Here is a 26,271-nt window from a genome sequence, read left to right as displayed (position 1 = left end):
CTGACTTTTCAGAGAGAAGTTGTAAGTCCAAATTGTTTTGTGAGACCTCCAGATTTTTAAATACTGAGAATGAATTCCATTAAAAAGATCACAACAAACACCCACCATACAGTCCAAGCAAAACGCTCTGAGAGCAACCTTCATGAGGAGTGCAAAGTCACAGTTTCAATTTCACTTCCTCTAAAAGAGATTTCAAAGTGTTCTGTTTCTTAAGTGTTTCTGTTTGCATTTTAAAATACAACTGTATCTCCTAGAGGGAAAATAAGAATTTGCTCTAAGAAGTCACTGCCTCCTCAGCCCCTTTGTGAGTAAGCACTTTATGCTTCCCCAGAGGTGACTAAACTCTGATCATTGCCAATGGGCAGGAACTCCCCAAATGTCCAAGGACAACAAAAATACTCAGAGTGTCTTTCATAGCTACCAATGATTACATAGCAAGTATTGCATTCCTAGGCATTGCTAACTAGTGAAGTATACCAGATGGAAATGTCTTTGAAGCTGTCCCTTTAAAACTCGAGCAAGCTACCAGGCAAACTCCGCCTCCAGGGAGGTTCCTTATTAAATAGGAGCCAACTGGCTGGGTCAGAGCTCAATACTCCAAGCAATACCTGCAACTGAAGATTCTTCTCGGGGAGACCGCAGCCCATCGGCATGGCTCAAGAGTTTGTGAACTGCAAAATCCAGCCTGGGAAGGTGGTTGTGTTCATCAAGCCCACCTGCCCGTACTGCAGGAGGGCCCAAGAGATCCTCAGTCAATTGCCCATCAAACAAGGGCTTCTGGAATTTGTCGATATCACAGCCACCAACCACACTAACGAGATTCAAGATTATTTGCAACAGCTCACGGGAGCAAGAACGGTGAGTTTCATTTTAAACGGCTAGGGAAAGGCTCCCGGATTGCCTTTTCTTGTCAGAGCTGTGCCTTTCTTTAGGATAAGGCTGCGGCTCCGTCCTTCAAGGCGTCCAGAGGGCTGTGCGGGGCGGGGGGTGTGGGGGAGGGCGCCTTAGAGAGGATCTCGGTCACTTGAATGAGCGGCGGCACTGCAGCCAAAGGTCTTCACGGAGAGGAAGAGGGAGTACAGCTGATGTCTGCTGTGTGGCAGGGTAAGTGGGACCAGCAGCTTGCCGGTGAGTCCCTGGGGAATTATCTAGAGTCTTTGTTTTAAGCACTGCCAGGAAATGACAGTTTTCAGCTGGCAGGGCTGGAGGTGGAAGCTGGGGTGGAGGGCTGGGTGTGATGTGTTTGTTATTTAACATGAGATTCATGTTCTTCATTCTTTTCTCTAGGCTTTCTTTTTCTAATTTGCTCATTCTTCCTTATCTAATTCTTCCCACTGGAAAAATCTAATGTACCATTATCTGCCCCTTGTTCTAAATTAATTATGGATGTTTCCAGGCCCCACATAGTAGGGAATCATAGCCTGGAGTAGCCTGGAGTTCTGGCCTGGCTTTTATAATGGCTGGCTGTGTGATCCTGGGCAAGTCACCACCCCAGTAGTCCTCAAAGATCCCAGCTGCAAGACCAAATTAGGTGACCTCAAAGTCCCATTTGCTACGAATAGACTGTGGGACCCTCTAAAAATTGCTCTACTCCATCTGAAAGACTTCCTCTCTTCAGCATCCCTGGCTTTGCATACTGGGCTTCAGGAGGGATGCCAACCACATCACCTGTATCAGTTCTGCTGTGAGGTGGGATGAGAAATGTCCCACCAGCTCAGCTAAGTTCCCCTTTAGGATGCACATTCTACAGCAGTGTTGGGCCAAGCACATACCCTATTTCAGTTTTAGTTTGACTTACAAGGTTGTCTCTGGGTTCTGAGTATAAAGCATTGGAGGTTGTTTCTCCCCTTCTCTCTAATAAGAAGTCAGCATTTTGGTGCAGAGAGGGGCTTAGTGTGTCACCCTACTGCTGTGTGCTGAGGTCCTGGAGTATACACAATGACGAGAGAGGCTCTTGCTGCCTAGTGGGACCACCAGCTGCATAGGATGCCCAGGCCCTGAGAGGTGTAAAGGGCAGTGCAAACACTACTATGGGCCCCACTGTGGCTGCCACCCTGAGGACCTTTTAGCCATTGGTTCCCAAACTTTGCTGCACATTAGGATCACCTAGAGAGCTTTTAAAACAATTCTTATGCCCAAATTATGCCCCTCAATTACTAAATCACAATGTCAGAGGTGGGAGCCAAGCATTAGTGTTTTTTTGTTTGTTTGTTTGTTTGTTTTAAGACAGAGTTTCACTCTTGTCACCCAGGCTGGAGTGCAATGGCGCAATCTTGGCTCACTGCAACCTCTGCCTCCTGGGTTCTCCTCAACCTCCCAAGTAGCTGGGATTACAGGCGCCCACCACCATGCCCAGCTAATTTTTGTATTTTTAGTAGAGACGGGGTTTCACCATGTTGGCCAGGCTAGTCTCGAACTCCTGACCTCAGGCGATCCACCTACCTTGGCCTCCCAAAGTGCTGGGATTACACAGGTGAGCCACCACACCTGGCCAGCATTACGATTTGGAAAAATCCCTTGGGGATTCCAATGTGCAACACAATTTGGGATTATTGTTCTCAGCCCAACAGCATCTATTCTCCAGTAGGTAAAGCAAACCTTTTCATGTGTTCATTTAACAATTACTTTTTTTTTTTTTTTTTTTTGAGATGGAATTTCGCTCTTGTCGCCCAGGCTGGAGTGCAGTGGTGTGATTTTGGCTTACTGCAGCCTCCACCGCCCAGGTTCAAGCAATCAAGTAGCTGGGATTACGGGCACCTGCCACCACACCTAGCTAATTTTTGTATTTTTATTAGAGATGGGGGTTTCACCATGCTGGCCAACCTGGTCTCGAACTCCTGACCTCAGGTGATCCATCCACCTCAGCCTCCCAAAGTGCAGTCGTGAGCCACCACACCTGGTCAGCAATTGCTTTATCATTTCTTTGTAGAACAACAATATTTCTTGTAGTGATCTTTTAAGGTTTTTTTTTTTTTTTTTTTTTAAGAGACAGAGTCTTGCTCTGTCACCCAGGCTAGAGTGCAGTGGTGCAATGATAGCTGACTGCAGCCTCAAACTCCTGGGCTCAAGTGACCCTCCCACCTCAGCCTCCTGTGGCTGGGACTACAGGCATGAGCCATTGTACCCAGCTAATTTTTTAAGTTTTTTGTACAGATGGGGGTCTTCTTATGTTACCCAGGCTGGTCTTGAACTCCTGGCCTCAAGCTATCCTCCCACCTCAGCCTCCCAAAGTGCTGGGATTACAGACGTGATCCACCTCAACAAGCCTGTTTTTCATTTTTAGAAAAACATTTTTCACAGATTCTTGAATTCTGAGTGCATTCCTCCTAGGGGAAGAATAAGTCTTTTAAAGCTGCATGTTTAATCCCCAACAGGGAAGTGTTTGTATTCAAAGGGTCTGAAAGCTCCTGAGGGTTTTTTGTTTTTTTTTTTTTTTTTTGAGACGGAGTCTCCCTCTGTGCCCAGGCTGGAGTGCAATGGCGCAATCTCAGCTCACTGCAAGCTGTGCCTCCCAGATTCACGCCATTCTCCTCTCTCAGCCTCCTGAGTAGCTGGGACTACAGGTGTCTGCCACCATACCCGGCTAATTTTTTGTATGTTTAGTACAGACGGGTTTTCACCGTGTTAGCCAGGATGGTCTCGATCTCCTGACCTCGTGATCCACCTGCCACAGCCTCCTAAAGTGCTGGGATTACAGGCTTGAGCCACCGCGCCCGGCCTGAACCTGCAGTCTTAATTATTCTATAAAGTAGCTGTATCTAGTTAGGTAATCAGCAGGACATGATTATGGAAAGTTAGTGCCTTCAATCAAGCCATGTACTTGGTAAAACCTGTTTTTGTTTTGCTATAGTCACAGCTCCTAAATTAGTGCCTTCATTTATTTCTCCTCTAATGCAGTTTTCTTTACATAGATCTGAGTTTCTGACCTGTATCATTTCCCTTCTCTCTGAAGAACTTCTTTGGGCATTTCTTGCAAGGTGATTCCATTGGTAACACATTCCCTCAAGTTTTGTTTATCTTAGAAAGTATTTCTCCTTCACATTTGAATGATGATTTTACTCGATGCAACAAATATTTTTAAGCACCTACGGTGTACCAGATACTTTTATGGACATTGGGGAAAAAACTCTGCCTTTTCTGCCATGAAAAAAAACCTACCTTTGTTGAACCTATATTCTAGTGGAGGAGACAAACAAATACAGTAATAAAACAGTATGTTGGGAGGTGGTAAGTGGCACGTGCTATGAGGAAAAGCAGAAAAGGTAGGGAGGAAGCAGCAGGGTCCAGTTTTAAATGGGGCCATTGGGTCTCACTGAGAAGGGAACATTCGAGCAGATATCTATAGGAGCTGAGGGAGATGGGTGTACACAATTTACAGGTAGAGTGAATGCAAAGGTCCTGGGGTAGACGTTTGCCTGGCAGGTTTGTGGAATAGTAAGGAAGCCAGTATGGTTGCAGCACTGTGAGCCAGTAGGAGAGTTAGTGGAGGTGAGGTCTGAGGGCTAATGGGAGCTTGGAAGAACTGTGACTGGTACTCGGTGTGAGATGAGATGCCCCTGGTGGGTGCTGAGCAGACGAGTCACTTGATCTGACCCCATTTTGAAAGGGCCACTCTGGCAGCTGTGGGGAGAAGAGACAGTAGGGCAAGGGTGAAGGTTGAAGCTGGGAGACATTGAGAGGCTATAGCAGGTATTCAGGTGACAAATGAAGGTGGCTTATACCAGGGAGGTAGCCGAGGAGTGTTGAGAAATCGCTTTTGAGTAGTTGCATTTGTGTAACCCTAGCTAGCGTGCAGAAGATGCTTCCTGGCTGAGGCTGGGGAAACCTCCTCCAGGAGAATAAGAACCACAGGATTACCAAACTCGTTTTGGGGTTGCAGTTCTTTCCTCTCCTTGACAGTGGCGGACTCTCAAGTTCCTCTAAAGAGGAGGCTGGGATGGAAAGGGACAGGAGGGGAAGCAGCACAGGGTATTTCCTCTTTTTTGCTCAGCTTTATCAACAGTACTTCTTGCTTTGGTTTCACTGCCACAGCCCCCCGTGCTGTCCTGTACAGGCTGCCATTCAGCTCCCGTTAGGTGTACCATTCACTGGTACGATTTAAGGCAGTTTTGCAGTTGTCCAGACTAGAGGATGGGTGTGAGGGTAAAGGAGCCTTTCGCTTCTTTGCCAGACACTGAGCACAAAACTCCATGCTGGGAGCAGCCTGGTCACATTTCAGAGTCTTCTCAGGAGGCTGGGGGGCAGCTCCAGGGCTGTGGGTTTTCAAAGCCTCAGTTATTCTGTGAGAGCACAGGAAATAGCCATGGAAACGTGCAAGATTTATTTTTAATTTTTAGGCTTTATTTTTAATGCCTACCTTCACCCAGACCCCCTTTTTCATAAAAGTGCTGTAAGAACTTATCCACAATAATTAAGCCCCTTTTCTCATCTTTCTCACTTTTTGGACAATTTCCTCCAATTATTATGCTTTCCGAGGAAAGCCCAAAGCTTTGAAAAATAGTCTCACTGCTTTCTGCCTCCACCTCTCCCTCCCCTCCAGCACGTTCCTGGTACTCGGGGAGAGGCCCGCTGGCTCTGATGATGCGGTGACCTCCATGGGGCTTGTTTCTTCACTGCCAGGCAGCCTTGGTGGAACACCCTTGGCCTAGAAATTCAGCCACATTGAGGGTATTTCCTCCTGCCTCGCGATTCTAAAAGCCCTCTGGAATTCTGGAATGTGTCTGCTCCTAGCAGCAGGGAGGAAGTGTGTAACTAGAGAGGAGCCTATTCAGCAGGTGTCATGACTGTGGCTTGGCGTGGGTGACGCACCCACGTCCAGGGTGACTTAACCATCTTATGATGGACCAGCGATTAAAGGAGACTCAAACACCACTACACCCCCCTGGTTGAGGACAGAGCTCACCTGTGTTGTTTTGTTTTGCTTTCTTTGTTTTGCTCGGTCGTCCAGGTGTGAGTGCAATGGCACCATCACAGCTTACTGCAGCCTCGACATCCCGGGCCAAAGCAATCCTTCCACTTCAGCTTCCTGAGTAGCTGGGACTACAGGCGTGCACCGCCATGCCTGGCTAATTTTTGTATTTTTTGTAGAGACGGGGTCTCACTATGTTACCTAGGCTGGTCTTGAACTCCTGGGCTCAAGCGACCCTCCCACCTCAGCCTCGCAAAAGTAGTAGGATTACAGTCATGAGCCACCATGCCTGGCCCTCACCTGTGTTTTAACAACACAGAGAGATGATTGTATTTAATAAACCGTGGACCTGAAAAATCGGAGACCTAATGCAAATACTTTTCCAGCTCTATTTAGAAACGAACTCCTTCCTTCCTGATTGCTGTGACCCAGTTTAAAATCTTAGTTGTGGTCCCTGATGCAGAGACAGCAGAGTTCAATCTAGGTGGTCTGACTGCAGCCAATCAGAATTCTCCTTCTGAAACATGTTTCTGTAGAGTGAAATTTTTAAATCCCTTTGACAAGTTGGACAAGCTCATGCATAGCACACTCAACTTGAAAACTCTTCTGGCATAAAAACATTCTTGAGTTAATAATGTTACCCCTTATAACAGAAAGGAAGTCCTGTCCTGTAAGCATATACATGAGGAGGTTGTAAAGTGATTTGAAAAGTTTGGAATCACAGGAAATATTTAGTGGTAGGATAGAAATGTTCTTTCTAATCTAGTAATGTAGTAATGTCCTGGGTCGTGTGCTTTTTTAGGTGCCGCGAGTCTTTATCGGTAAAGATTGTATAGGCGGATGCAGTGATCTAGTCTCTTTGCAACAGAGTGGGGAACTGCTGATGCGCCTAAAGCAGATTGGAGCTCTGCAGTAACCACAGGTGAGTGGCAGGTGAGGTGCTGGGCCAGGAACATGGGAGACCGTGGAATTCTTCTGTCATGGTTTGTTATACTGTAGGACAGCATTCTGGCTGGGGAAAAAATGATTTGGGGTGAGTTGAGGAACGGTGATGTCAATCACTTATGAATTTCACACTTTACAAAGAGATCATGTCAATGGGAGAAATCCTTTCACTCAACCTTCATTTAACAAATATTTATTGAGCATGTGCCAGATGCATGAGAATATAATGATGCATAAAATGATAACCTGGAACTTATATTTTAGAGAGGTAGACAGATCAAAAACAAGCAAATCCTGAAATAGAATAGAATAATGTGATAGAATATGTCAGGGGGTGGGGAGAAAATTGAGCTAACATGGTAAGGGAGGGCCCTTCTCAGGAAGGGTTGAGCCTGAGACCTGGTTGACAAGGAGACTGCTATGCAGAGACGAAGCAGAAGAGCTTCTCAGGCAGAGGGAACAGCAAGTGCAAAGGCTCTGAGGTGGCAACAGGTAAGGGGATATTCGTGGAACAGAAAGAAAGCAGGAATAGGTGAATGAAGTGCAGTGAAAAGGAAGAATAGCGAGAAAGGTGGGCAGGGGCCAGAGCACCCAGGCCATGGTAAGCAATTTGGATTTATTCAAAATGCAATGTGAAACTCGGGTCATTTTGGCTTTACCTGTGTTCACTTGGCAAATCAACTCTATTGATTTGCCAAAACAAAAAGTTTTCTAAAATCCAAAGCAAAGTTTTCTAAAATCTAAAAAGCCAAAACAAAGTTTTCTAAAATCAGTAACCTAAAGGAGATCTTTGGCTCTGTGGAAAACCACAGGGCGATGAACATTTTAGAAAGGAACCGTGATGTTTTTGGAGTCTGAGCTCCTCCCTCTCCCAGTTCCCCAGCACAACTAGCGTTAGCTAGCTCCCAAGCAGGCCAATTCAGAGACCTGTACTCAGCCGTAAATACTGCTTTAGTTGAGGGAGAAATGAATGGTTCTTTAACCAAAATGTTCTTGGAGAGGTATCTATTGCCTGATAATTAATAACTCATCTCTTGGGCAATGAGTATACATTATTTGTGATGGTTACTCAGCATAGCAACAGAAGAGGGAAAAAGGTCTGAAAAAATACCACTGATTTCCCTGAAATGAAATAGTCAATGCTATAAATCTTCTAATCAGAATTCTACGCTATCATCACAGCAGGTGCACCCTATGTCTGTCTGAGTTCACTTCCTGGCCTTACCACTGGTACTAAAAGCACTCAAACCCAATTAATGGTGGTACCAAATGTTTCCTATTCTGGGACATGTTTAGCAATTTAGGCTTAGATTAAGAATGACAGAAGATGGGAAATGTTATTTCTCCAACTGCTTCTATTTTGGTGTGGGCATTAGAGTCCCCCATATTCAGAAAGTCTCCTTATTTGCATTTGGCCTTTTCCTTCAGTGTTCTATGCTGTCAGTATTTTACCGGCAGCTGCATCTCAAGGCCATCTGCAACAAAGTGTGTTTAAATGGCAGGTGTAAGTGTTCTGGTAATGAGAGAAAGGAAGGATTTTGCCTTACAAGGAGATCCCATTCTTTCCTGGCAGAGCAGGCCCCATGCTGACGTCCCTCCTCAAGAGCTGGATGGCATTGCAAATGATGACAGCACTTCTGGTGGATGAATTTGGGGGCACAAACAGCTTTTTTCCTCTTTTGGCTCAGTGTTTAAAAGTGGACCAACTTGCTCTTAACCACAGGGCCAAGAAGGTTGACGGGCCATCTTGGTTTTCTTCTGGATGTGCTCTTTGGTTTTCAGAAGACTGTGACAAGTTCTGGCCCAGGATTCGCTCACTGACCCTCAATTGTTCTCTTTGGCACACGTTTCTTACTGTTCTCCATGTGTCGGCATGTCTCTACCTCTAAGCCAGTGTTTTTCAACTATGTTTATCCAGACTCCTTCTCCACAATGATGAATCCACAGTTGGTTATCTGCTACTGCCCATTAGCTAAAATCATTTTGCTGCTTGACTTTGTGGAGTTTGTATTATGAAATCAGTGGGTATTTTGAATGTGTTCTTTCTAACTACATGCATCTCTCCACTCAACTCCACCCCATCCCATCCCACCTTGAAAATCACTGCTCTGAACCAGTGTTCTCCACCTTGTCCTCCACAGATCTCATAGGAAATGTTCAACAATTCTGTGAAAGGTCACAGGACCCAATTGGAGAAATCATATGAAAAGCATAGTTGGTCTTGGTGTCATATGGATCAGAGGCACAAGTGCAGAGGCTGTGGTCATGCGGAACACTCTGTTATTTAAGATGGCTATCCAGATAATCCTGAACACTGTGTATTTATTTGATTTAGACTACCAGCAAAGATTAAAGCATGAAGTGTAAAACATCTGAGAAAACTTACAGCCCCCTACACCAAGAGTGTATCTGTGAAAGAGCTCCTACACTTTGAAAACTTAAGAATCCCTTATCATGAAGTTTGCCTGTTCTAGAATTGTAAGATTGTTAATTTCCTTCAGTCTCTAGTGACAACACTTAATTTCTTTTCTAATAAAAAAATACCTATAGATGATTGAGTGATTTTTGTCCAATTCATTTCCATGTTCTCAAGACATTAAGGAATGTTATGCGAAATACACTACCTTAAAACTGTGTTTATGTTTGGCCCTGCCATTATAAATAAAGACACGTGCTGCTATCACTCACTGAGTACAAATGGTTGATATAATTTTGAAATTTCATATTGAAATAAATGCCAGCCCCGACTTACTGAATAATGCTTAGGGTTTAATAACAGTCCTTTTCATTTCATATTCCTTTTTGCCATTTCCCACTTAAGGCCCTTGTACCTCTTGCTTCTTTCTTTTGTGGGCCCTAATCACTCCCTTCAACCAGGATTGCTATGGATAATTGTTCAGTTTACACACTGCACAATATGAAAGCCCCCCCACCGGAGGTTATAGTATCTGATCCACTCTGGACCACTTGCCTGCACTTTCACACTTCTTTGTCCATGTTCATTGTGTTTCTTTCTCCTGAGATGCCTTTTCTTCTTTGTTTTACTTTGAAACTCCTCCTCGTTCAAGGCCTGATTTACAGATCGTTTCCCCTATATTTTCTCTCTCCTCTCATGGCCTTTTGACTGAAAAATCATCTTTCCCTCTTCTGGAATTCAAAAACACTGTGCATGTAGATACTCTACAGCTCTCATCAGGCTATGTTGTAGTTAATCATCTGTATTGGTCTCTTGCCAAATTCAGAAGTACTGGCAGGCGACTGGGCGCGGTGGCTCACACCTGTAATCCCAGCACTTTGGGAGGCTCAGGCGGGTGGATCATGAGGTCAGCAGTTCGAGACCAGCCTGGCCAATATGGTGAAACCCCATTTCTACCAAAAGCACAAAAATTAGCCGGGTGTGGTGGCACGTGCCTGTAGTCCCAGCTACTTAGGAAGCTGAGGCAGAAGAATTGCTAGAACCTGGGAGGTGGAGGTTGCAGTGAGCTGAGATCGCACCACTGCACTCCAGCCTGGGTAACAGAGCGAGACTCTGTCTCAAAAAAAAAAAAGTACCCAAAGGCAAGATCCTAGACTTAACTATGGAAACCCAGTTCCCAGCATAGAAGAGCTATTTTATCAAAGCAATGTATGCATATGGTTTAAAAAGCCAAATAGTACTAAAAGTCTTTCCTGCTCTACCCGCCTCAAACCCAGGTCCTGGTAAAGTACCTTACAGGGCTGTGTGCCCCTCCCCAAGGGTATTCTCTCTCTCCATCCCTCCACAGAGGTAACCACTAGTTCATTTTTCTTGTAATCATTCTGATACTTTATAGTTTTACTCATAATATCTCTAAGCAATACATTTTACTTTTGAAAAACAACACCGACCTAGCTGTGTAAGAAAAAGGTGATATCACAATTAGACGAACAATTCCAAGAACAGGTAAACTGAACATTGACTCTGAGTTATAGACTGGCTTCAGCATCCCTTGGAAGTTTTCCAGAGCCTCTTCTGGGGAAGCAGAAGTGGTGCTGAGTGAGTCCTTGGAAACACGGCATCCCACGATCAGGGAGGCTATTGTGTGAGCCAAGCACGGGGTGTCCCCCAGAAATATGGTAATGGCAGAGGGCTGCTCTGCATTTTCTGCTTCTAAGCTCAGCATGTCCCTGCCCCCAGCTTTCAGGAGGAGATCAAAGCACACCCACACCTCCTCAGCTGGCCAGCTGTGTAGCAGGGAGAACGGAAATGTCATCGGCACCAGGCAAGCTAAGTACAGATAAGGATCTGCTTCAGGCCCATTTCAGCTTTCTGTCCTCAAATTAAAAACTATACAACTACAGAGAACCCTCAACATGGAAAATTACACTGCTCCAATCTGGACTGCTGCCCTCTGTCCTGAGACAGGCAGAGTTCTCTATCTGGGATCTCCCTTCACTGTCATTCTGGGGATTCCCTTTCTCTCTCCTATGTTGGATCTCCTCTTTCCTGTGACCCACATGTATGAGTTAGAATACATGTGAAGGGGGCCAGCCCCTGCACACCTGTGGGTATTTCTCATCAGGTGGGACGAGAGACTGAGAAAAGAAATAAGACAAAAAGACAAAGTACAGAGGAAGAAAAGTGGGCAAGGGGACCGGCGCTCAGCATACGGAGGACCCACGTCGGCACTGGTCTCTGAGTTCCCTCAGTATTTATTGATCACTATCTCTACCATCTCGACGAGGGAGATGTGGCAGCACTATAGGGTAATGGTGGGGAGAGGGTCAGCAGGAACACATGTGAGCAAAAGACTCTGTGTCATAAATAAGTAAGGAAAGGTGCTGTGCCTCGATGTGCACGTAGGCCAGATTTATGTTTGACTTTACGCAAACATCTCAGTGCAGTAAACAGCAGTATTGCCGCCAGCATGTCTCACCTCCAGCCATAAGGTGGTTTTCTCCTATCTCAGTAAATAGAATGTACGATCGGGTTTTACACCAAGACATTCCATTCCCAGGGACGAGCAGGAGACAGATGCCTTCCTCTTATCTCAACTGCAAAGAGGTCTTCCTCTTTAACTAATCTTCCTCAGCACAGACCCTTTACGGGTGTCGGGCTCGGGGACATTCAGGTCTTTCCTTTCCCACGAGGCCATATCTCAGGCTGTCTCAGTGGGGGGAAACCTTGGACAATACCCGGACTTTCTTGGGCAGAGGTCCCTGCGGCCTTCCACAGTGCATTGTGTCCCTGGGTACTCGAGACTGGAGAATGGCGATGACTTTTACCAAGCATAGTGTCTGCAAACACATTTTTAACAAAGCACATCCTGCACAGCCCTAAATCTATTAAACCTTGAGTCACCACAGCACATGTTTCTGCGAGCACAGGGTTGGGGTTAGGGTTACAGATTAACAGCATCTCAAGGCAGAAGAATTTTTCTTAGTACAGATCAAAATGGAGTTTCTTATGTCTTCCTTTTTCTACATAGACATAGTAACAGTCTATCTTTCTTTCCCCCACAACATGCTAGGCTGCTATAACAAAGATATAATGCCTAATAGAAGCTTCTTTATCAAAAAAGTCCAGAGGCAGGCAGGTGGCATTTGCTCCAAGGGGTCATGACTGACCCAGGGGTCCTATGTACCACTTCTGCTCACATCCCATTAGCCAGAACTTAGTGCCATAGCCCCACCAACTGCAGGGTAGGCTAGGCAGAGGGGCCCCTGCCTGGGAAGCCTCTTACCTAACTAAAACTCACTAAAACTCGAGGAGATCTATATCAAAAGAAGGGGAGAATGGCTATAGAAAGAAAGTTAGCAAACTGCGTCTTTCTCTTTTTTATTGTTTTTCCTCTGAGCCCCAATTTTCTTTCTCTGTTTTACATTCGAAAGCCTTCCTGAAATGTCTGGAGATCTGACTATCTGTAAATATTTAAAGAATGAGGCACTAAAAAACTGATTGGAAGACTTGTGTGTATAGATTAGGCTTGCCAACTGATAGCTTCACCATAGATAGAGTCTTTGTTCAAATGTCACCTTCTCAGCAAGGGCTCCCCCAACCCCCTATCTAACACTCTCCCTTCCACTTTCACTCAGCATTCCCTATCCCTCTTTTTCAATTAATTTTTTTCTATAGCATTTATCTTTTTTTTGAGATGGGGTCTTACTCTGTCATCCAGGCTGGAGTGCAATGGCACGATCTCAGCTCACTGCAACCTCTGCCTCCTGGGCTCAAGCAATCCTCCCACATTCAAGCGATCCTCCCACATTCAAGCGATCCTCCCACCTCAGCCTCCTGAGTAGCTGGGACCACAGACGCACGCCTCCATGGAGGCTCACCTAATTTTTTGTATTTTTGGTAGAGACAGGGTTTCATCTTGTTACCCAGGCTGGTCTCGAACTCTTGAGCTCAAGTGATCCGCCTGCCTTGGCCTCCCAAAGTGCTGAGATGACAGGCGTAAGCCACCACACCCAGTCTATCTTTTAATATATGGTATGATTTATTTAGTTTACTGTCTCTTCACTATTAGAATATAAGTGCCTTGAGGTCAGGGATTGGTGTCTATTTACTGCTGTATCTGCAGCATCAAGACTGCTTGGCAGATAGTAGGCTCTTTCTTGAGTGAACAAATTAAAGAATAAATGAACAGGTACCGATCTGGTTGCCTCACTGGGAGATCCCCCAATTATTGGTTCCTGGACACCTTTTCTTTTGAGCCATTCAGTCTCTCCAGCTTCACAGCTGGGGGTTGGGCCTCATCCTCAGGGTTCTGGCTGCCAAGCAGGGAAAAGGGACTTGGCAGCTTCCTGGCCGGTGTGTAGACTCTCATGTAACCTTCTGTTTTCTGCCCTGCTCCTTGCTGAGTAATTCTGTGTGATCTGCAAGGATAGAAAGAATGATCTTTCAAAGAACATGGGGAGAGATTGGCACTAGGGGCTGGCAGAAAAAAACAGCAAAAATTAACAACCAAAAAATTCACAGCCAAAGCTCTACTCTTTCTGTTTACTGAAGAAAGCAAGTGATCCAATCTCCTGTGAATGTTGTTGATTTTAATAACCACCTTCTCTGCTTCCTCCAGCCTGGCCCTTTGGGCTGGACTCCAGACAGCCATTTCTTCCAATTCAAGGCTGTCCAAAGATGCCCCTTAAGGAGAAAGAACTGGTAAATTCTTAAACTGATGGTAAATTCCTAAACTGGTGGTAAATGGATCTATGTGGCCCAGACCACACTATTTATATCCCCAGTGAGTATTATTAGGTCGCTATCTTGACATTTGGTTGCCAGAGAAAGCCATGTTCCCTAATTTACTACACCATAATAATTGTTCACAGGTCGTGGGAAATATTGTAAACAACTGGGATCCTGAGATATTTTACTTAGAATTCCTTTCTTATATTAATAGGGGTCTTCTTACCAAATACACCGAATGTTTGAAGCGGAAGAATTTAATCTTGCTCATTAGGGGAAGAGAATTCTGGCCTGGTCCCTTTAAGCACAAGTGATATTTAAAAATGGGTCTATATTTATGCACAAGTTTATACTTCCTGTCTCCAGGCGACTTTTCTGGTGAGCTGTGCAGAGCTGAAGGTAGGAGAGAGAGGGGAACTAGGAGAGCCGACGACGGCACAGAACATCGTGCAAGCTGAGGCTCTGGGGTTTTTTACGGGCTCTTTCAGCACACTCAACTCCTCCCTCCTAGTTGGCTGGGCTCAAGCCTCTGGGGACCTGCCGCTGAGCTTTCTCAGAAGCAAGAAGAGATGCCTCCTCCCTATTCTTTTGTGTGCCTTGTGAAACTTAAAACATTTCATATGTAAAATTACAAGCTGTTTATGGGGTGGAGATTTTGCGCTTCCTCCCATTATTAAGTCATCCTTGAGAACTGAGTGTGGATGATCTTTAACACAGTCTGCCCAGGGTTCTAGCCAGATGTGTTAAATGGGGACCAAAGGACCCACTCTGGGAATGGAGGACCAGCAACTCCTGGGAAGACAGAATTAAAGAGCGCAGCTGGAACCTGTGGCCACAGGGGCTGTCCCCCGACATCTAGAATGTGACCCTTGTGTAGAGCTGACTCTGGGTGACTTCATCCAGCCCCCTGCATAGAAGATCTCCTTTAGCCTCACCAAAGCAGTCGCTGTGCGATTAAAAAGTTCAGGGGGTGGCAGGGACAGCTGCCCCCAGAAAGGGAACAGTGTGGGCATCTCCAGACAGGTAAACCACAGGAAAACCAAGGAGCCCTAGTTCTCCTCCCCATCCAGGAAGCCTTTAGCTGGCAGCACAAGGGAGGGGTGGCCACACCTTAGGTTATTTTTGAGTCCGTTTCCCCACCCCTGTGTGAGTGTGTGGCCCAGTGGCAGATAGACTGTCCTTAATCTAACCAGAGGAATCCTCCTCCTCCAAGTGAGAAAAGGAGCAAAGGATGCAAAGCGCCCCTTCAACACTCCCTGAGCTGGAAGGAGAAGAAAAATCTCTCCTCCTTTATAGGAATTTGGTAAGTGAGGGATGAGTGATCCCCACTAAGGAGCAAGAGCTTTAGTACAAGGACTTTTTCTCCTCTGATTGAGCCGCTGTGCACTGCAGAACTCTGGTGAGGAGCGGTCCTCAGGCCTATTGAAAGGATCAGAGAATACACATATCCTGTTTTCCATTGTATATACATAAAGAGGTACGAGTCTACAAAGCTTCAACTGCATCTATTTCTTCCTTTTTTTTTTTGAGATGGAGTCTTGCTCTGCCATCCAGGCTCGAGTGCAATGGCACCATCTCAGCTCACTGCAACCTCCGCCTCTCTGGTTCAAGCAATTCTCCTGCCTCAGCCTCCCAAGCAGCTGGGACTACAGGTGTGTGCCATGGCACCCAACTAATTTTTTGTATTTTTAGTAGAGACAGGGTTTCACCATATTGGTCAGGCTGGTCTCGAACTCCAGACCTCAAGTGATCTGCCTGTCTCAGCCTTCCAAAGTGTTGGAATTACAGGCATGAGCCACCATGCCTGGCCCTTTTCCAATATTTCAATAAAGGTGAACAGCTGATTTACCCAGTTAGAAGTTTTTCCTGGTTTATTTTCTGTGTGGCAGCAGCAGCAAGGAATAAAATATAAACTCAGTTCAAGGATAACTGCCATGTACATATAATTATCTATTCAAAATATTTAATTTACTTTTTTAAAAAAAGTATCCCAGCATTCATAGTAGCTTTTGACCAATTCTGCTTTTTAAGTTGATGGCAAAAACACACCAGTACATGTGGAGAGGCTGTGGTCGGCCCCATCTTTTACTATGGCAAAAAAAGGGGTCTACAAGCTTGGAAATGTTGAAAATTACTGCCCTGAACCAAAGAGGTGGCTGACACTGGTAGTTCTGAAGTTTCCTACTTACAGAGAATCTAGCAAATCACTGCCATGTGAGGATAATATCAAATAATGATCTACTCCTACCGAGGTCAGTGTATAAGGAATCTTTAGCAGTCTTTCCCAGGCATTTAAAGAGGCTATATACAGCACTTTGGGAGGCCAAGGCAGGTGGATCGCTTGAGGTTGCCTGAGGTCAGGAATTCAAGACCAGCCTGGCTAACATGGCGAAAACCCATCTCTACTAAAAATACAAAAATTAGCAGGCATGGTGGCGCATGCCTGTAATCCCAGCTACTCCAGCTCAGAGTCTCCAGAGTAGCTGTCTCAGAACACTGGGTCCATGGCACATCAGCAAATGTTACATGAAAAAATGGGCTCCATGAGTTTGGAAATGCTGGGCTACACAATGCTAGCCTGCAGGACTTGTGCTCATTTTTAGAGTCTTTGCCTTTTATCTGATAAACTTTAAAAACAGATACTCTTAGCCTCATTAAACCCCAAAAGCATTTAAAATATTTACCTCTTTCCCTTTGCTGAGATATAGGAAAGGGTAACAGAGGATGGATGGAAAACAGCATCCCTGAGAGGCACCTCCAGCTTAGAGGGATGAAGAGGGGATCAGTCATGTGGAGTCATGCAGCAGATGAGCTCAATCAGGGCTCCCAATCCAGTCTTACACTTGAGACACTCTGGAAGTACTGTGGAATTAGTATCTGCAACATGTTAGAAGTAGATGTTTCGGCTGGGCATGGTGGCTCACGCCTGTAATCCCAGCACTCTGGGAGGCTGAGATGGGCAGATCACTTGAGGTCAGGAGTTCTAGACTATGCTGATTGACATGCTGAGACCCTGTCTCTACTAAAAATACAAAAATTAGGCCAGGCGCGGTGGCTCACGCCTGTTAATCGCAGCACTTTGGGAGGCCAATGTGGGTGGATCACCTAAGATCAGGAGTTCAAAACCAGCCTGGCCAACATGGCGAAACCCCATCTCTACTAAAAATACAAAAATTAGCCCGGTGCGGTGGTGGGCACCTGTAATCCCAGCTACTCGGGAGGCAGAGGCAGGAGAATCACTTGAACCCAGGAGGTGTAGGTTGCAGTGAGCCGAGATCGTGCCATTGCACTCCAGCCTGGATGACAGAGTGAGACTCAGTCTCCAAAAAAAAAAAAAGCCAAAAGCCAGGCATGGTGGTGTGTGCCTGTAGTCCCAGCTCCTCGGGAGGCTGAGGCAGGAGAATCGCTTAAACCTGGGAGGCAGAGGTTGCAGTGAGCAGAGAGCAGAGAGCACAGATCACACCACTGCACTGCAGCCTGGCCGGCAGAGTAAGACTTCATCTCAGACAAAAAAAAAAAAAAAGAAAGAAAGAAGTAGATGTTTCATTTGTCCAGGACACTAGCAGCAGAGCTAGGGGTAGCACTGGAAAGACCCCAAGCTTGGTAAATTTACTTAGCAGACATTCACACAGGCTTGTGAAGACTGCTGGGCTGGAAGCTTGACCTTGGAACTTGCCAGAGCCTTTAATATGTTACATGCATTGTGAATTTCCAAAGTAGTGACTAAGTACCCATTATATCTCAAAATTTTTACCTATCCTTTTTTCAAGAAGCACCTCTCTCGGAAGCACTGGAAATGCTAATATTTTGTGCGTTGACTTCTCTCCCCTTTGCCGCTCTCACTTGCTTTTCCACAGTTAACACCATTTCATGCAACGAATGCTCTTATGGTCTGAATGTTTCTGCCCCTCCTAAATTCATTTGTTGAAATCCTAACCCCTAAGGTGATGGTATTAGGAAGTGGGACCTTGTGGGAGGTGATTGGGTCATAATGGTGGAGCCCTCATGAATGGGATTAGTGCCCTTTCAAAGAGGACCCAGAGGGCTAGTTTGTCCTTTCTACCATGTGAAGACACAGTGAGAAGGCACCATCTACAAGCCAGGAAATGTGTTCTCTTCAGACACTGAAGCAGCCAGGAACTTGGTCTTGGACTTCCCAGCCTTCAGAACTATGAGAAATATATTTCTGTTGTTTATAAGCTACCCAGTCCATGGTATTTTGTTATAGCAGCTCCAACAGCCTAAGACAGATGCTGAATGGGTGCATCACGTCAATATTTGGCATTTCTCCTGTCAGCATTCTGTAACTTATTTACACTTTTAGCTGATAACTTGGCGTAAGTCCCAAGTTTCTCAATAATGACACAAAGTCCATCAGAGTCTTCATCTCCCGGTTCAATTCAAGCATCATTATAGACCAAAGTCTGTGCTAAGAGCTGTTAGAGCTGATTTATCAATACAGTCCCAAGCATCGACAACTGTATAAGTGGCATCGTTAAGACTGAACTCTCCTGGAAAATCATAAATTCTAGGACCTGTTAACTGCAGCAAGCAGTTAGCAAAAGCAAACACAAAAAGGTGCACTTGCTCTTCATGGATTGTAGAATTCCGTGTCACAAGGCTATATTGTGGGTGTCACAGTGGGTAATAAATTCAGAAGATCACAAGAGGGTGTGAGAAGCATTTGCCCAGAAACAAAATTTTTCCATTTTTATCCAGTTTTGCTGGCCTTGCTTTGAACACATCACTGGTCTACAGTAGTTACAGAACCAGTCAGAACACATTTTTCTAGCTACCTATACTTTTCTTCCTCCCTTCCTTCTCTCCTGCCCTCCCTTCCTCCTTCCTCCTTTCTTTTCTCTCTTCTCTTTCTTCCTTTTTCTACAACTTTATTGAAGCATATTTTCTTCAATGAGGGAATGTTTAAGCTGCTCAGCTCCTAACAGGAACTGGCCCTAGAATCTAAAATTCCTGCTCCTTTCATGGTTTAGAAGCCACGTGGACTGAATTCAAATCCCAGTTAGGCGATTTCCCAACTGTGTGACTATAGGTAAGCAAATCTCTCTAGTTTGGCTTCTTATTATAAGAATTAAGGATAATGAAAATTAAATTAACTAATTAAATTAAAATTAAAGATGATTAACAGAGAAACCTCACTCTCTGGCTTCCCTGCGGCTGAATGGGCCGTGCAACCAGCTCTCCATTCTCCCCAAACACTTCCTACCAAGCATGCTGTTCTTTCCTATTATCCATTTTGGGTTAAGTCAAATATTAACCACAAGGTTGGTGTGTTGACGAGTTACAGCATTTGAAGAATCCTAATCAGGTCAGACTTTGGAATAGTTTCCTCAGAGGTGGGTGGGAAGGAAAGTGGGGAGGGAGGATGACCTTAATAACTCCTTGACCTTGGAGTCAGCCTTGCAAGTCAACCAGAAGAATGTGTCTCCCGGCAACATGCCCAGCCTCCCTCACATTGCCCAAAGACAGCAATGCAACAGCATCCTCAAAGGAGGACATTGACTTGCGTGTTTGCTGGATTATTGTACATTTTTCTTAGAATGCTTGTGGAGGCTGTTTGCTAGTCGGTAGAGTATGTGAGCTTTGGAGTCAGGTCCTAGTTCTTCCCAGCTCTGCCACTTATTAACCATGTGACCTTAGGCTATTACTCACTGTACTCATTTTAGAATAGAGACATGCAAAGCCCCTGGTCACTGGATTGCTGGGACAATAAAATGATACAGATAATAAGAGTGGTTATACTTGCAGAGTGCTAACTCTGTGCAAGGCACTGGTTTCAGCACTTAATGCGTATGACCTCATTTACTCCTCCCAGTGACATTATGGGGTTAGTAGTCCATTAGCTGCACGTTATAATGAGCAGATAAAGTCCAGAGAGACGTCACTTTACCTGTCTGAGGTCGCACAGGAAGGGGTGGAGCTGGGATGTGAATTTGCCTGTGCAGTCTGGCTTCATCACATGCTCAACCACCCCACCAGACCACTTTCCTGTGCCGTATCAGCTCTTCTGAAGGAAGTCATGTATGCAGAATGTCTGGCCCTCAGTAAGAGCACAGTAAATGGTGATATTGAAATAATAACTAATACTTCCATTTCCTCGGGCCTCACCAGCTTATGGACTTCATGCAAACACCTCTTACCTGCTCCCAAACCAGGCCCCAATGTCTCCTGAAGTTATTCCTGGATGCCTCCCATGGACCTCCTGTCCTTCCACACTTGCCCCTCCCTGAGGTCCTGCCTGTGAAGTCTCTTGAGGTGATGCCTCACCCTTCCACTGATGTTGGTGTCCCCTAGGCCTCTCCCCTGAGCCCTCTGGCCAAGTTCCCTGGGCCCCAAGCACAAATGGGTATCTGGGCCCAAACAGTCAATACCATCCACTTGGAGACCAGTGATTTTGTGTTCCCTGCTGTGTTCTGTTACATTCAACAGACATTTCCTAAGCAACTATTATATTTTGGAGAGAGTGTTAGAAGACACACAAAAAGTAAGAGCTAATGGTAGCCCATCTTCTTTGGATGTCTGAGCAAATGACATTTGTGAACAACAACAAAAAAGTAAGTTACAAACAACAAATATGTTTACAAGGACACCCTCTAGCAGCGTAGGGCCACCCAATGCCTACTAAGGTGCTATACAAGATCAGTCTTTCTTACCACATTCATTAAAAGTCATGAGGGCCAGGCTGGGAGCTGTGGCTCACACCTGTAATCCTAGCACTTTGGGAGGCCAAGGCAGGTGGATCACTTGAGGCCAGGAGTTCGAGACCAGCCCAGCCAACATGGTGAAACCCTGTCTCTACTAAAAATACAAAAATTAACCAGGTGTGATGGCGGGTGCCTGTAACCCCAGCTACTCGGGAGGCTGAGGCAAGAGAATCCCTTGAACCCGGGAGGCAGAGGCTGAAGTGAACGGAGATCACCTGGGCAATGGAGTGAGACTCCGTCTCAAAACAAACAAACAAAAATTGTGAAGGTTATAAAAGAGAAGGTTTTGTTGTTATTATTGTTGTTGGTGGTGGTGGTGATGTGCAGCTTAGCAAAATGCCCAGGCATACTTAATAGCGCCTATTAGCTTTTGTACATAATCTTTATATCTGAGTTCTTGCTAAGGAATTTTCTTAACTTCTGCTTTCTGTCTAGTCAAAGAAAGCATTTTAACCTCGCCTGGGCACCGCAGCATTGCAATCAGGGTTCTACCAGGTGGCCTCTCAGGGATTTTGGTATGTAGTTACTTTAAACTAGAATGGTTTCATTGCCTCCGAGGCCATCCACTCCTCAGAGGAAGTCACTAAATTTAGAAAACCAACCCTAGTCCTCTTCCAACCAATGGGACAGAAGCCCCAAAAACAATGGTGTGTTCAGTGACTCAGGCTTGACAATGGGGAGAGAATTAGACGAGAGATTTTGAGGAAAATGAAAACTGCCTACATAAATTTTAATTTTATGGAAACTGAAACTGAGGATGTTGCATTTTTCCTCAGCCTTAAACTTATGAAAAGTAAAGCCAAAAGCAAGATACTTCCACTTGGGAGGAGGAAGGAAAAAGCATTCTCGAGTTCCAAGCCAGCCTGCCTGAGGACAGTGTTACTCAGTAACTCTCTTTAGAACTTGCTTAGCCAAATTTGGTGTTGCAAGGCTCTTAAGCTTAAAAAGATTATTTATTTATGATTGTGCTCTAGTATTTCTTCTCATTCTTACAAGGCAGCTGAATATTTTTTAAAAATCAGGAATTAACAAAAAGGTAGAAAACTCAGGTAAAAATATATATTCTGAGATGGTAGAAAATTCTATCATTTTAAACAAAAAATATTGAGGGACTCAAATTTCATGTTTAAAATGCTTTAAAATTCATATAAGACTGTTTCTAAGTTTTTTCAGAATTTAATTTTACATTAACTCTGATACGGCTCTGATGACTGGAGGAATACCAGGGTTCTTGGTCTCGAGCCAATAGGATTAATGACATGAACACACGTGGAGTGGTTTTAAGGAGCAAAAACTTTAATAGGCAAGAAACAAGGAAGGAAGAAGAAAGTAGCTCCCCAGTACAGACACAGAGGGAGGGGGGATTCGAACAAAGAGAAAACCCTGTGTGCACAGAAAAGTGGCTGCTTATATTGCGATGCTGGAGGAGGTGGTGTCTGGTTTGCTTAGGGCCCAAGGGATTGGTTTGACCAGATGTGTCATTTACCTAGCCCACAAAAACCCTGGCCTTCCCACCTTAGCCCTTTAGTATGCAAATACGGGCCGCCATGATGTTCTGAACCCATGGTGTTATCTGGAGGTGGCCATGACATTTGGTACACCTGGTAACAAGGAAAAGATGGCAGGAATCGCCATATTAAGTGAGCCCAGTTTTTATGGGCCTGCATTGGCATGTCAAAGCTTGCTGGCCTGGCCCTTCAAGCCGCATTTTCTGTTAGGAAAGAGATGGTTCAGGGGTTGTTTCTTATTACAGGAAAAATTCCACCGAGAACCTTACTATCTGCCTAAAAATTATTTCTTAATAACTCCTGTATCAACTCTATGAGAATTCATAGCCCTGGGTCATTGATTGGTCCAAAGGGTCAACGACCCAGCGCTCAGTATAAGCCCAGAGAAACCCTGAGCAGGAGAGATTATAAGGTCAACAAAATGTGAAGGGAGGGCACAGGGCTGAATGTGTGATCCTGAGAAGGTCTAGGTCAGCCCGCAGCTCCCACCCACCCTCCCACAAAGAGAGATCATTTTGGGAGGTGGTAGCTGCTAGGCTGCCCTAGGCCTCAGGGAAAAGTGTGGTCTTTTGGTCAAATGTTTGTGAAACAGAATTAGAAAAATGGGGGTCGAGTGATGGAACTGGAAAAACTATCAAGGAGAAAGAAGGAGCCTGGGGTCTAGAGGTCAAAGGTCACGCTGGTGGTGGAAGGGCAAGGGAGGCCCCTGTAAGCCCCTGTGGGCTGGGACAGTGAATGGAGGAGAAGGAAGGGCCCTCGAGGAGCTGGGTGCTGCTCCAGACCTGAGAACTGAAATGAACTGTCTTATGGGTTCTCAAGGCATGATATGTGGACCAGCAGCATAAGCATCGCCTGGGACTTCTTATAAATGCAAATTCTCAGGTCCCATTCCAGATGGACAAAATCAGAACTCTGCAACTGAGGCCCAGCATTCTGTTTCTGGGTTTTTAAATTGTATTTTAATTTAATTTTTTTTTATTTATCTTTTGAGATGGAGTTTCGCTCTTCTTGCCCAGGCTGGAGTGCAATGGCGCGATCTCAGCTCACTGCAACCTCCATCTCCTGGGTTTAAAGCGATTCTCCTACCTCAGCCTCCCGAGTAGCTGGGATTACAGGCATGCGCCACCACACCTGGCTAATTTTGTATTTTTTGTAGAGATGGGGTTTCTCCATGTTGGTCAGACTGGTCTTGAACTCCCGACCTCAGGTGATCCGCCCACCTTGGCCTCCCAAAGTCCTGGGATTACAGGCTTGAGCCACCGTGCCCGGCCTTAATTTTATTTTTTAGGAGACAAGGTATCGCTGTGTTGCTCAGGCTGTACTCTAACTCCCAGGCTCAAGCAATCCTTCACCTCAGCCTCCAAAGTGACTGGGCCTACAGGCACACTCCACCACACCCAGCCCCTGTTTTAATTAGCCCCTCAGGGGATTCTGATGACTGCTACAGTTTGAGAACAACTTGTTTAACAAAATGCTGTGTTTCAGCTATTAAGACCCCACAAAGCAATTCATTAAACCAACTGTTTACTGGACTGACTGAGCTGCTGTAACAAATCATTACAAACACAGTGACTTAAAACAATACAGACTTTTCTCTTTACAGCTTTGGAGGTCAGAAGTCCAAAATCAGAATGACTGGACTAAAATCCAGGTCTCAGCAAGGTTGGTTCCTTCTGGAGGCGCTCAGGGGAGACTTCATCCCCTTGGCATTTCCAGCTTCTAGAACCCATCTTTATTCCTTGGCTCAGGGCCCCTGAGGGCAAAGGGCAGCCACTTCAAATCTCTTGCCATTACACTGCCTTCTCCTCTAATGCTCATTCTACCGCCAGCCTCCTATAAAGGCCCTCATGATTACAAGGAACCCTCTCAGAACAATCTCGTATCTCAAGATCCTTAACTTAATCAAATCAGCAAAATCCCTTTTGCCATGAAAGGCAACCTATTCACAGGTTCTGGGGATTAGGAATCTGGACATTTTTGGGGAGGCCATTATTCTGTTTCCTATAGGGAGGAAGATGAGAAATATGCGCTTTCATCTGCTTGTATTCACATAAATAAACAGTTTTCATGCACAAGACACTAATAAATCCGAATACCTGTGAAGGATGCGGGGCATGAGGGGAAGGAATGGGAGCTAGCACTTTCTTTTCAAAGTTGACTTTTTATATTATTTTGAGCTTTGAGCCAGGCAAATATATTACCTTTTACACAATGTTAACCATCAAAAAATAAAGAGAATGAGACCCCTTTTAGTAATTTCTGACTGTTGAACCATTGAGTTTGAATATGACATGTCAGAGATCAAACCACTGGGACCTTTGGAGTCCTAGAGGTTACAAGTATTGAAAGCAAAAGCATTTTAGTGGTGATGTAGGTAGTAGGGGAAGAAACAGAATCTTGCTTGGGCATGAACAAAACAGGATAGGCACAAGGTCAAAGATGAGGGACTGGGCTTGACCTTCAAGGCAAGTTAATGTTTTGGCTTTTGTTCATATGTTTTTGGGTTAAAAAGTTCTTCAGATCTTCCAAGTGCCCAACAAAGGAAGAGAGGTTGAGATCCCCATTCCTTTCTCCTTAATTAAAAAATAATAATATACTGTGTCCACTAAATGAAACTGCCTTTGCAAAAATTATAGTAGTAAGGGAAGTTTAATATAACTGACTCCATCTTGCTTCTGTCTAAAGTACTTTTGCTCATTCTTGTGTGGAAATTGTTAACAGTCCTTTCCCTCCTTGAACCGATCTCTTCCTTGTTCAAAAATTGAAACCACACAAGGTCACAAGGTTAGAATTATGGTAGGGGCCTGAACTTTGCTAAAGAATAGGCATGGGTGAACAATAACCATCCATTGTTTGCTTAACTTGCTTTTCTGTAAGTTGCTTACTGCCCCAGGGTTATGCAACTGAAGGCTGCAAAATTTGTAATTTCCCCATCTACTCCTATGGATAATATCACTATTTTGAAACCTAAAGAACTGGTTTTCCAGGTGTTTTTCAGATTTAGCATTTTGGCAGACCAAGAGATACCACCTGGTCCTGAGACCCCCTTCTCAATGCATTGGTTTTTTGGGAGGCAGCAGACAGGAAGAACTTGTCAGGCTGTGACATAAATTGCATGCTATTTTCTTAAATAATTATAAATAAGAGAGCTCTTTGCTCTGAACACGTGAGAGAATGCCAGACACTTTTATGCTAATGCTGATCATTAATTTACTGTTGAACATTAAGCTATAACAGTAGAGGACAACTGAGATGTTGAGACACAGCCTGCCTCATGACATGGAAAATTAAGTGCATGCAGTTAAAGGAACATCTGCATACAGTCAAACACTGTGTATAGCACCAAGAGAATTTCCAACTTCGTTATGCCCAACAAAAACTCTTCTGTCTCCCCATCTCATCTTACTGCCCAAACTCCAGTGAAGACTCCCAGGCAAAGATGTCTCCAAGGACTATTTTGTTCATGTCCTGCATCTCCTCAGTGGTCCATCACTTATCACTTTTCCATTCTATATGTTCATCAACTCCCCATACACTTGGCCTCCCTGATCACCCTGGTCCCACATGCTGGCAGATACTGGCTACTCTTGACATTGAGCAAACAGTTTTAAGTGTTAGCATGCTTTTCATTTTCATTTACAAGTTTGCAATTATTGTTCCAGCTGAAGCAATCTGGACTTTTCAGTCCCATGTATTACACAGGTTATGCCAGGCCCTGTGCTAGATGGAGGGTAGGGAAGCAGGTCACAAAGAAAAATCAAGACATGGTCCCTGTCCCTCAAGTAACAGCCCAGTAGAGACCACCAAAACCCAAATACCTAGAAATGCCATAAGCACCATAACAAAGGTATGAATAAAGAGCTAAGGAAAGGTACATACAAAAGCAACAAATTCTTATTGGGAAAGTCACAGAAAACAAAAGAGAAATGATATTTAAGATGGGCTTTTCAGGATATGCAGGAGTTTGCAAAGTAGACAGGGAATGGCAACCCACCCCAAGCCATAGGAAGAGTTTAAAGTCTGCCAGTACACAATCTTAAT

The 26,271-nt window shown here is 44.9% G+C and overlaps 2 protein-coding genes across 5 annotated transcripts in view; one reads left to right on the top strand and one right to left on the bottom strand.

Moving 5' to 3' along the window:
- Positions 1 to 379: 379 nt before the first annotated feature.
- On the top strand, positions 380 to 9,407 carry GLRX (glutaredoxin). Its single transcript, XM_054489027.2, has 3 exons — positions 380 to 858; positions 6,711 to 6,830; positions 8,995 to 9,407. The coding sequence occupies exons 1-2, from the start codon at positions 652 to 654 to the stop codon at positions 6,822 to 6,824; spliced, it is 321 nt and encodes a 106-aa protein (XP_054345002.1). The 5' UTR covers positions 380 to 651; the 3' UTR covers positions 6,825 to 6,830; positions 8,995 to 9,407.
- Positions 5,308 to 26,271, bottom strand: part of RHOBTB3 (Rho related BTB domain containing 3) — an 87,118-nt gene continuing 66,154 nt past the window's right edge. For 2 of the 4 annotated variants that reach the window (XM_054487896.2, XM_054487894.2), the window contains one exon: positions 13,293 to 13,690. In XM_054487896.2, the coding sequence (XP_054343871.1) occupies positions 13,574 to 13,690 (117 nt within the window). In that variant the 3' untranslated portion in view covers positions 13,293 to 13,573. Of the gene's footprint in view, positions 6,921 to 13,292; positions 13,691 to 26,271 lie in introns of those variants that run through there. The other 2 variants (XM_063665020.1, XM_063665019.1) reach the window with 2 other exon arrangements.

Source organism: Pongo pygmaeus, chromosome 4 (genome assembly GCF_028885625.2).
Source record: "Pongo pygmaeus isolate AG05252 chromosome 4, NHGRI_mPonPyg2-v2.0_pri, whole genome shotgun sequence".
Taxonomy (NCBI): Eukaryota; Metazoa; Chordata; class Mammalia; order Primates; family Hominidae; genus Pongo; species Pongo pygmaeus.
The sequence above is the reverse complement of the archived record's forward strand: the minus strand, read 5'-3'. Positions and strand labels throughout refer to the sequence as shown.

Bases quoted from the DNA above. Each gene is read 5' to 3' on its own strand.
- GLRX (XM_054489027.2), top strand. From the start codon at position 652: ATGGCTCAAGAGTTTGTGAACTGCAAAATCCAGCCTGGGAAGGTGGTT. The intron at 859-6,710 runs GTGAGTTTCATT...GTGCTTTTTTAG, and splicing joins AGCTCACGGGAGCAAGAACG to GTGCCGCGAGTCTTTATCGG.